The sequence below is a fragment of the Dermacentor silvarum genome, chromosome 2 (genome assembly GCF_013339745.2).
Source record: "Dermacentor silvarum isolate Dsil-2018 chromosome 2, BIME_Dsil_1.4, whole genome shotgun sequence".
Classification (NCBI taxonomy): Eukaryota; Metazoa; Arthropoda; class Arachnida; order Ixodida; family Ixodidae; genus Dermacentor; species Dermacentor silvarum.
This window is the reverse complement of record NC_051155.1, coordinates 223,943,566-223,955,170: the sequence shown is the minus strand read 5'-3', so window position 1 is coordinate 223,955,170 and position 11,605 is coordinate 223,943,566. Positions and strand designations below refer to the sequence as shown.

Genomic DNA, 11,605 nt, shown 5'->3' with positions numbered 1-11,605 from the left:
ATAAGGACCAGGTTTGATCCCAACTTAGGTGCACTTTATTTACACTTGCTCATAATACCATCTTAGCCAGTCAACAATGTAACCAATCCATCTGAACGCCAACAACAGGCTATTGCCTGCACACATAGAAGAAAAGTTGTTAGCCTGGGTATACCAGCAAGTCTAAACATAGCCAAACTACGCACTTTTGCAAACGTTTCCCTCAATGACATAACCCAAACTAAATTCATGAAACACAGACAGAAGCCAAGTGTCAATAACTTTTACTCTTCCAAGCAATAGCGTACGTACAAGGTAATCCCCTGCGCCACAGTGTGTTGGGCACGTTTCTACAGTGACAACACCAGCACATGCGCAACGGATAAAGAAAAACGTTGAAGGGCTGCCTCGACAACAAGAGCTTTCTCAACATCACAGCTGCACCCGTGTGCAGGAGCCTGTTCTCTACAGTCCAACTGTGTCGAGACAGCACGATTCAAATGCGCCAACTTCACCGCCACACCTCGGACTTCATTGTGGCACCTTCTCAAGGGCTTGAACAACACCTGCTACCTCCTCGGATGTGGCACGTTTGTGCCAGTCTGGCAGATACCCACTGTGCCTGGTGGCAACCAACTCATCCTAGAACAAGCTATCACAAACTAGAGGGTCTGTCACCGGGTTGGGTTAGGGAACGGCTGCGGTGCATGTATGTGTGTGGTGTTTCTTCTTCAGTGGCTCGGCAAGACTCCCAGACGCAGCGTTCCGGCACTGTTTGAATGAATGCCTATGTGTCTGGAACAATGCGCGAGGGCTGCTACAGAGGCAAGCGAGAGAAATTCTAGCCTAACTTTACGTGCCACAAAATCTTCACACGTGCAAACCCTCGTGACATTTTTTTTTTTATTTTGCTCGAGAGATCCACTTGGCGGCGCGACCCCATGCATCTCGGTATATGCAGGGAGCGAGAGAGAAGAAAAAAAAAAGAACCCCGACTTTGAAAAACATCCGACACTCCTTACAGCATCAACTTTCTCTTTACATCTAAATCTCAAAAAACGAAACGAAAAAAAAAAAAAATACGAGAACAATCGGGCAGTGAATTGCGACCCAACAACCTATATGAAATATGCAACAGCTACGATAGAGATGCGGCAGCAGCGTAAGAGAAGGTAAGAGAGGAGCAACCGAAGAAGGATCGCAGACACGCTGCTGCAGTTTTCTGGAATGTCCATGGAAAAGAGCTGCCCCTGAATAAGTGAAAGCGAAAGGGAGTGGTGGCGCTCTGAACGCTTTCAAAACTGATTCCTCTCTTGCTGACAAGCCGAGACAGTGCCAGCAGAACAATAAGTAGCAATGAATGTGACTGAGCGAAGGAGAAAAAAAAATGTGGCAGCAGACTAGTTCTTTATATAATAGGTTAACCAGAAATGCACGAATATAATGAAATGCAGAGGCTGTCTTAAAAAATTAAAAGTGAAAACGACAACAAAAAACATAAAAGGTTCACCAATGTTCTCCTGACTTCACTGGAACCAAGAACCGAGCAGCGCACATAATACACGAACGTATGAATTTGCAGGGAGAGGGGTGGGGCTAGGGGAAGCAACGAAGATAGGTGAAAAGGTGGAGGGAGAGGTCAAAAGGCGGTTTTCGGCGATGCTAGCATCACACGTGTTTTGTGTAACGAAGGAGCACGTGCCACCACAGCGGGCACACACGTTAACATCGGGGGCTCAGTCAATCATGAGCTCAAAGTGGGCGCTGCCTACACGGTCCTGGCGGTCGTGCTTGATGTTCTTTGCCCACGCTTTGCATTCCATGTTGATGAGGACGCCCCTCTCGGGACGCAGGAACTGGACAAACACGAAGGGGGACAAGTAGCCCGGAGTGTTCATGTACGGGAAATAGTACTTCTCGATGCGGTTGCCAGGAAAGTAAGCCAGTGGTCCCATGTTCTCCACATCGGCCACGTTCTGTTGGATGAAAACAAGATGTGTAAGGCAGGAAGTGAAGCAGTTGCCACAGTCGCACCTGCTATAGTAAAAACTCAATCAAAGCAGTGTGGCAGTATGAAGAGCACAAAACTTATCATTCACACTTTCTTGCTTACAGCAACAGCTACACACACCAAAAAGGAAAGTGACAAGAAAAGTATACATGAAAGCTTACTTGAATAATTATTATAACATATTTTCAGTGTGCATTTTCAGTGTGCACACTGATAACAAGCAGCAATATTGTCACTGACTTAGAAAAGCAAAGCTCAGAAAACAGTGCTTCCCACGATGTATGTCATTTCAATGATCACCCTTGAGAAACTTTCAACAAGGAAAGAAGGCGATGACACTTGGATCTTTTAAAATAAGAGTTTAAGTTTTCTCTGCCTGTGACGAGGCATACTTTCGATAGCTTGCTATGTGGTTCTCGCAAGAACTAACTACAACATTTGCATCATATTTTAAGTGAAATGTCTACATACAGAAAAGCATCTATTCTTTGTTTTTTAAGAAATCACTACATTTAATAGTTTGCTGCCATCTGTTTTCTATATTTAGCTTGCACACCTAAATAAATGGCATGCTTTAACCTATTCTCCCAGCAAATGAGGCACTTTCCCTGCCCTTACGGGTTCAGATTGATATTTGTACTGCAACCTTAGAAGAAATATGCCACCAGGTTGGAAACAACATGTATCATAAAAGAAATACAGCACAAGTAGAATAAGACTTGCCTCTCCCTCGCAAGTGATGTAGACGTAGTTAGGATCGTAGTCATTCTTGACACTGTCTGGAATCTTCTGTGGGTATGAGCCATTGTCAAAAGGCTCCGGCACCCAGCCGAAGATCTGAAAAGCAAGTGACTAGTGAACACAAGGCCGACAGCATGCAAGTTTCAATGCAGAGACAAGAAACAAAAGGCACAACATATGCTGCAACATGACAAATTTAAAGACACCATCCAAATTACAACACGTGATGCTAATGTTCACCACCAACCCCTCCTCCTTTGCTCTGGCACTGTCCATGGAGGCTCACTTCCTTGCCTTGAGTTCAGTAAAAGGCCTCAATAATGTGGTGTTACAGCCAATCCCGGATATATAAAATTGATGCCCATGTCAAAAAGTTGTAACACCCCCTTGAAAATAACGCAAAAGTATTGTGCTGTACTACGCATTTATCGAACTCCCGCTTATCGTCACATTCAACATACTGAACGCTGTGCCGTGCCCCTGCAAGCACACTTCACCTAACGCAGACGCGATCACTTCTTTCGCTGTCAAAAATATGTAGTGCAGACGAATTCAAAACAAGCGCTGTTTTGGCAGATCGTGCCAAATAAGACATTGGAAGATCTGAAGGACACCAAATGAGCAGGGTGCGTATCTCAGTTACGCTCACTGTACATGTGGATGGCTCGTGAAAACTATGGCTGTCTGTTATCGGCATGAGCAGATCGCCACCCTGCTTCAAGAATGCAAAAGGCCTCCCAATCCGATAAGTGTTCCACAAGAAGCATGGATGACACTATCTTTTCACTGAGGGGCTCCAGGCAAGAGATGGCGAATTGGAGATGTCTGCGCCACCAGGTTTGTCTTCTTGTAGACGAGGGCTTTTGACAAATGGCATGCGAGGGTTCTGCGAGCAGCCAAACAAATCCGACCCTAACCACCACTTGGACAGATTTCTAATTTTCTGCAATCTGAAAGCCACTTTCAAATCTAACAGCCATTGTGTCGGCAGTGTCGGCAGTCATCGACGCAGCGGCCAGAGGGGAAGGGCAGAGAAAGAAGGCACCACAAGGCATTAGAGCGTAGGATGCAACAAGAAACAGCTGTAGGGTGAACAAGAAGCGTGGACAACTGGTTACGACAGGAAGTTGATTCCGAAACCCAACACAACAGCCTAATCTGCCTGACCGACTCATTGCCTATGTATGTTGATCGGCCGTTTACCAGCATACTATACAGGCGCACAGACACGCTCACGCATATTTCGCAGTACAAGAGCATTTATGGTTGTGCAGTGCATGTCCATACAGGCTGGTTTGCCTGAACCTTGTTTCTACCTTATCCTGAATAAAAATTCGAAACAAGCATTTCTCCGCAGGTGCACCACACTCTTGCGCCTGGGCAACGCAGGCTTTTATGGCTAGCAGTATATCAAAGACCTCTCTCTAGTGCGAATGACTTGTGACATTCGTGTGCAATTCAGTAAACTTTTGTGGATGCAACAAGGCCTTGAAGAAGCAAATCAGTAAAGTCCCACATATCACAATCTCGGGGAAACTGCCAGAGATGTGCAGAAGTTTCAGATTAACTTCAGAAAGGCATACTTTATATCTCTCATTATCAATATATAAAACTATTTCATGATCTCCTTCGAGTTCTATATATCTGGGATCGACTGTATAACCTACACCACTGAGAGTTTCACACTGTAGCCTTCAGCACTACTACCTATATGGACAGAAGTTAGGTCCATGCTAGTGCTGCATGCAATAGTGAGCAAAACATGGGAGAACACCTTATTTGTTTTCAAGCTAAATTTACTTACATTTTGCAGTTTTCAATGTGACATTTGAATTTCTACAAAAGCTCTTTGCCATTGAGCCCTGCATTTCACGGAAAATTGATGTTGAGCACAAAGGTTGAGCCACTATAGCATCACACGCAAACTGGCTGCCCATAGGCCCAATGTACTTATTTCATTCTGACCAAGTAAAGGGCTGGCACAAGCACTCATAGGACACACTACCCCCCACTTAAGACCAACCAATGTTACCTTGTGACAATGGCATATTGGCAATGGCACGAAGCATTGTACATTGCTATATTTTTCAGATACACATTAACAGTTTACAAAGACAGTTTGTTTAATAACTACAGGTGCAAATAAAATGTAAAGGAGGACACGCTGCATACCCTGTTGAGCTTCAGGAGGACGCATGGTTGGCCATACTCGTATCCGAACTGCTGTGCACTGGAGCAGTTGCTGGCAATGGATTCGAGGGCGAAACGGCAAGCTTTGTTTTCTTTAGGGTCGATGGGCTGCTCGAAGCTGCATGTGCGCAGATGCTCGCCGTCCGCTTCTTGCCGGTCATAGTCTGAAACAGCATCAGACATACATGTCAACAACACACTAAAGAACAACAGTCGAGCCATTTAAACAGAATTTCACATTGCATACTGTAATAAAGTTTGTCATGTGGAATTTTAAAAAACGAGTCTTCGACCGCGACAACATTCACGAAGCAGTTCATATCAGCCCAAATAATATAGATTTAAAAGTCTGAAATTTCAGATTTGCTAGTAAATAAGTGACTATTTCACAAGTGGCGAAAAAGCGTGTCAATGTGTTGTCGCACACACATAAGCTTGCACCTACTAGTGGCATGCTCTTATAGAAATTAGTTAATGCATGCATTGAACGTTTACATAAATACCATAGGCCGACCACACTCCAACCAGATAAATAATCACAGGTTTTTTTTAACAGTCGTACGGTGGTTCCCACATTTCATTACCACCCTAGTCAGGGCAGACATTGAGTACGGACTTGGTGAAACTTGAAGCTGCTTGACGATTCCAAGAGACAAAATTCACAACAGCAATTGTAATAACGGGGACCGTGTCACTATTTAAACCTTTCAGACACCACTTTATCCTGTTGATTGAAAACTTACTTTCACCACATTATCTTCAGAATCACAGAAAATGTACAGTTGCAGAAAAGAATAAGAATTTTCAATTGTTTAGCGAGTTTTGTCAAGTTTTCAGAATGTGGACTCCACATGAAAACTCACTACAGGAACATCAAGTGAGAACATCAACTATTTCGTGTAGTCAAAGCTTGAAAAGAACTCATCCAGCTACTTAAAAATTATGCCTGGTGCATGACATTGTGAAAAACAATGAAAGAAGTGAGCCCACTACATACAACATACTGACACCAAGCAAAACCACTTATTTACCTTCCCATTTATTTTACTAAACATTTTGCACATGTTATCGAAAATTGTAGGACAATTCCAATCGTAGTGTCTCAAGATATGTGCGACACATATTAAATGTCATTGCTTTCATCAGTGTTTTTGCTGTTAATGCACGATTTTGGTGTGCACAATTGTGTACACAACATCTGAAAGGGTTAAAATGTAAAGGAACAAACACTGCTTGTCCCTTGGTTTAGGCATGGTTGGTGACTACTGGCTCACTCTGCTAGTTTCGGTTTCAAGAAGGTGCAAGAGACATGGCCAGCAACCATGCTGGCAACGTATCAAAACCAAAGTAATGCTATTTCTGCTCCAATCGGTGGCTGAATTAGCACACGGTTGTGGAGGGAGGGTCCGAATTATAAAACGGCATGCCGTGAGGTGTCCGAAATTTCGGTTGCTTTTATACATTAAGTCTACAGGGCCAGTAGCAGTGACATGGAGCAGTCTGAATTATCAATCGAAGACTGTATAGGCACGCTGTACATACTGAGCCTATTTAGATGCAAGTCCTTGCTCAGCAAAAGTACCCGTACTGCATGGTACAACACACAACTTCTGCTATATTCGAAACCTTGCTATTTGAAACCCCACACGTCTCTACAAAAAACATTCTATTAAAAACTTAAACTTGAGTAGAGCAAAGACGTAACGGGTAGATACTAACGAGTTTCACTGGAAGTGCTAAATTTGCTAACATATTTTCTGGTCCAAGTAGTGGGACATGCACTGCCAAAAACTAAATGCAACCACTGGTGCACAAGACAATTAATAAAAGGCCACCAATACAAAAACCATAGTGCCGATGTTCGGTAGCTGTTCCCTTGCTTGGTTTACGTCAACTTGCTTTGACAGCTATGTGTGACTTGTTGCTATGATTGGCCTGCTGCTATGTTAACGTTTTGCACAGCTCGAAGCAGATGAGGCAACTGCCTCTGCTGTTATCTGCTGCGCCGTCATTTTCAAACTGTGAGAAACGTATGTAGTAAAGTCAATCTAGCTCACGGTAATATAGTCGCATCACTTACAAGACATATTTTTGTTTCCTATGGGATCCCTTTGTGCCTCATTACCTCGAAAGTCACCTGCTGGTGCCCCTCCCGGTCATCTATTTACAATCACAATGCTGTTCACAATACAGAGAATTCAGCCATGTAATAAACGCAATATTACATCAAAACAAATATGGATGGCGTGCAGACATGCAGGGTCGCATAGATGATATCGCTGTAAGAAACAGCATGACTCAAGGCATGGGAGGACAATGATGAGAATGTTTGGCACAAAAAATGTAAAAGTTCGGGCACCTAAGCTATTCCCTCCAAGTAAAAATGCTGAGCACAGCTTGTCTTCGACTGATAGTCTGCACTTCAAGATATGGCACATTAAAACAGGCATTTTATATATGTTCTAACATAGAAGGTGGTTCTGAATAAGTGCACCTTGTGGTGCTGTACTTACTGAATGCCACAAAACAGCCAAAATTTCTTAACTGGCTTCAGCTCCACCTAATCACCCAGCTGCACCAATGTTTTACATACAAATGCTAGTCAAGATAACTTGACCCAAAACCATTTCATTAAAATAACTTATCTTTGGAGGTTTTAAATGAGAAATATTTGAGACTTGTAGGCCACTGACATCTTTTTAGCTCTGGTAAGACCAGATAACTGTATTCTACAATCTATGTTGACTGAATTGAGAGATTCACGTGGGAGGTAGCAGTCAACTAAACTACAGTGGCCAGGCAGTACATTTTCTAGCACAGTAGGCCCTACAATCGTATTTCACATTAACTAGCATAGCCTAAATGGTCCTTAGATATCGTCACTTGGATCAAGCAGTACTTGGAGCCCATTCTCTGAATTGAAAAAAGCAGAGGGTCTCCCTTCGAGTTAGTGACCAGGTGAATTGCTGCTTCATATTGCCTATCAAATGAGAGTGAAGGCACTTGGCATCAAAAATCAATATCCTCTCTGCTGACTCACCCTTCAGAAACTCTTGAAGATCTTCCACCCAATATTTCCAGGTTCCTGCATTTCCAGCCTTAAAGTAGATGAGGGTGCTGTCAACATTTTTCTCGGGTGGCCTCGGGCGGAAGCCCAACCCTGCCAGAGAAGGAAAAAATGTTAAACACTATCTATTTAGCAGGCCAAGCGAAAAGTATACAGCCTGGTTAAGTGGTGTGCTAACATTTCTTGAACCAGCATAAATTAACAAGGACGACAGAAGAAATGCACACGTGACATGCACTTCTCCAACATGGCACTTGAAGTTAACTGCAACAAACCAACAAACCTTTATGTCTGCTAAGTCTGCAGTTAAAAATTTTTTTTTTCATCCTTGGCTCAAGTTATGTGAAACACCGGGTATGTTAACCATAACAAAATAATAATAATAATAATGAATGCTACACGTTATTAAGCTTCACAGCAAAGGCAACATCCTCATTGATTCCACCAGTTCTTAAATTGGTAGCAATAAGAAGAGTAAGGTTAATGCATGCCACTAGAAATTTTCTTAGTTTTTTTTTTTTAACCTTTACCGTTACAGCATGAAGCCACATTTCTAAGCCCTCAAAGCTATGTACGACTTCTGTCTCAGTTCAAAATTAGGCTTGGCCCTTCCCGTCATTAATGAATCAGGTTGACTAACGGAGATTAGCATACCAAGACACCACCTTTAGAGGAACCATAGCGGAGGGCTCCACTCTGACCACCTGAGCTTATCCAACATACTAGATCTTCAGTTAATGGCATTTAGTGTTTAGTGTAGTGTTAAATGTAGACAAGCAGTAAGTCAGTGCTGAATCAGTGTTTAAGCTGTAGGTAAATGTTCACTGCTTTATGGCAGTGATTTACTTATTTACAGCAGTGGCTATATTACACAAACATGCACAGCACTCAAGCGCCACACAAAATCTGTGACTCTTCAAAGACCGCCAGTCGGATATTGTATATTGCACAGCATAATATTGCGTGCAGAAGACTTTCTACCACCGAAATATGAAAAACTATCAGCAGCAAATGAGTCTGAGAACCCTTATACTGTAGCACGTACAAATACTTGAGGTCATTTGTTTTAGCAGAGTTGTTTACAGACTATATAATCATATCACGCACAAGATTACAAAAGGCTGAGAGATAGTGCAAGAAAAAAAACAGTGAGTGCCTACACCAAGAATGAGCTGCATCCGTTTTAGATAAGGGTAACTTCATTTCTGCCCAAGGCAGGAGAGTGCATCGCAAAGCGTCCTGCATGAATAGGCAAATGCTTTTTTTCACACAGCTTGATTGATTGTCCTATCTGTAGAACAAAATGAGGCCTTTATACTTTATACAGTAACGATCGTACTGGCTACTCTTGTTTCTCCTAGTGAGACTTATCACACAGATGTGTCTTCCACGCTTTCTCAACAAACTGTAAATAGCACAATCATATTCACCTGGAATTGTTCCAATTGCGCTTCCCTCTAGGACCCATGTAGGCCTGATTGTGTCCAATGTCTGGTAGAACACAATGAGCATAATGGTCCAGAATGCAGTAAGGCATGCATAGAAGATGATGTAGAAAACGGTGATCTTAACTGCAAAAGAGAGAGAGTATAAAGTTGAGTAAACCACAAACACTTGAAAAAAAGTAATCATAAAGCAACCTTCGTGACGTATACGTCCGAAATACAGATAAAACGCATTGCAATGTCCATTGCAAGCCCGCAACGCAACACTTGTTTTCGAAATCCTCCTACTCGGTACCGTGCTTCCCCACAGACGCTTTTAGTGGAAAGATAAAAGGAGTCAGTAACAAACCACGTGGAAGCACAAACTCGTTTTCTGCGTACACTGAAAGAACTGCTGCTCGCATGGGCGCGGAGCGTGGCCGGCATGCGAACTGCCTCAACACGACCCGCTCGACTCAAGGTCGTTCACATAGCGATCAGCCCATGCAAAGCGCTCTTCGATGGTCCATCTCGGCGAGTAACCGAACTACGGCTAGGCAAGCTTGCAACACTCAGATCCCCGTCCACTAACCACACGCGTACAACGCCGATACGGGAACGAACGACGAAGTGCGCGACGAATGTCCTCAGTTTGACCGCGAGACAGCCATGATACCCGAGGATGAGAAGGGCGTGGAGGGAGGAAGGCAAGGAAGGGGGGTCGACGGCAAGCAGTCTCGCACGGTAAATATTCCATCGCTCGTCCTACAGTCTCTTCACAGAGAATCTTCAGATATCCGCACACTTTCCGGTCCGCAGATACGGCGTCCTTGGAGGAAGCTTGCCCCCCTCTTTCGCTTTCCAAGTGACGGGCAATGCAATCGGATATCCAGTAGCAGGCCGAACTCCGAGCACTCGTCCAGCGGGTGCCTACAGCATGCGCGTGCACAAGAAAAACACTCCCGGGTACTCACACCAACTTAGGCCAGTTCGGCCGAATACTTCTTTGGTGTCGGGGTTGTACAGAAACCGCAGGAAACCGCCTTCTTTTTTCTGGGCCTTGTAGTAATCACCCTCCTTGCCGGCCATGTTTGCAGCGCGCCTGCGATCGATGGAATGACGCCTGAGGCAAAGGCCCGGATGCACAGTTGAGTTCGCAGCGCCGCCACCGTCGCCGCGCCTGTCGCGCCGCCTGTGCGGCGACCTCGTTGCCTGCCCTGCCGGCCTGCTGACGACTTTCGGCCCCCTCTCTCACACCATCCCCTCCCCTCACCCCGCCCTCGGTCTTTTGTGTTTCAATTTTGTTGCGTCTTACCTGTACCCGAAGTAGTACGTCCCCGGCAGGGGGTGCCAGATTTTCCATCACTGTGCGGCCGATAAGTGACGTAAGGGACGGGGTCTCCTGCTGGCTCTTCCTTTTTTTTTTTTTTTTTTCTAAGTACTCGAATGCACGGGTGCGAGTTTTCCAATGTATCTGAAATCTCATCACGGGGCGTTACCCTGAAACATATTGCGCTACTTGCGGGAAAAAAAGAAATGATGGCAGATATTTTTCTAAAGATGATATACGTTCGCCTTCCACCTTCCATCAACCTTGTATCTCAGCAATATCGAAAAAAAATAATAATAATAAAGAAATTGGGTCTTAGGTAAGTTGGTTGGTTACGTTCACTGATGAAAAAAATAATCATGGTTATTTCACATGCACAGCTGTAATCAATGAAGCCTTAACAAAAAAAAAAAAAAAACAATCCTCAAATGTGTTCCTGAATTCACAGTATTTGAAGTGCGCCGATTCTTGGGAGAAACTTGAAATAAATGTGCCAACAAACACTTCTTTTTAACGATAGAAAAGAAAATAGGAACTATGATGGGTCCAGTTCTTACTACACTTAACATTTTATTTTTATTCCCACAAGTCTGGTTTGTCTCCTTCCCCTCAATGTTACTATTGCAGTGAGCCTGGAACTATGGGCCATTTCTTTGTAGAATGTCGTAGGTTTAACATGCAAAGGAAACGCCTCCTGAAAGATCCTCTTCGCCAGCTTGGACTGAGCCTTACGATTGCCGTTATACTCTCTCTTGGGTCGTCGGCGCGAGGCATACTGCAATACCAACGTACGTGATGAAGTATTTAATTTTAATCAAGCAACACAAGGAGACTGCCATGTAATATTTAATTTTAATCAAGCA

At 43.9% G+C, this 11,605-nt stretch overlaps 1 protein-coding gene across 1 annotated transcript; it reads right to left on the bottom strand.

The window, feature by feature from the left end:
• Nucleotides 1-246: 246 nt before the first annotated feature.
• LOC119442739 (sodium/potassium-transporting ATPase subunit beta) lies at nt 247-10,547 on the bottom strand. The gene is made up of 6 exons (XM_037707737.2): nt 10,387-10,547; nt 9,419-9,559; nt 7,962-8,081; nt 4,904-5,085; nt 2,714-2,827; nt 247-1,955 (listed from the first exon to the last, which is right to left on the bottom strand). Exons 1-6 carry the CDS (start codon nt 10,499-10,501, stop codon nt 1,716-1,718), a joined length of 912 nt encoding a protein of 303 aa, XP_037563665.1. The 5' UTR covers nt 10,502-10,547; the 3' UTR covers nt 247-1,715.
• Nucleotides 10,548-11,605: the final 1,058 nt, after the last annotated feature.

Bases quoted from the DNA above. Each gene is read 5' to 3' on its own strand.
- LOC119442739 (XM_037707737.2), bottom strand. From the start codon at position 10,501: ATGGCCGGCAAGGAGGGTGATTACTACAAGGCCCAGAAAAAAGAAGGC. The intron at 5,086-7,961 runs GTGAGTCAGCAG...ATGCTGTTTCAG, and splicing joins TCTTCAAGAGTTTCTGAAGG to ACTATGACCGGCAAGAAGCG. The intron at 1,956-2,713 runs GCAAGTCTTATT...TTCATCCAACAG, and splicing joins ACATCACTTGCGAGGGAGAG to AACGTGGCCGATGTGGAGAA.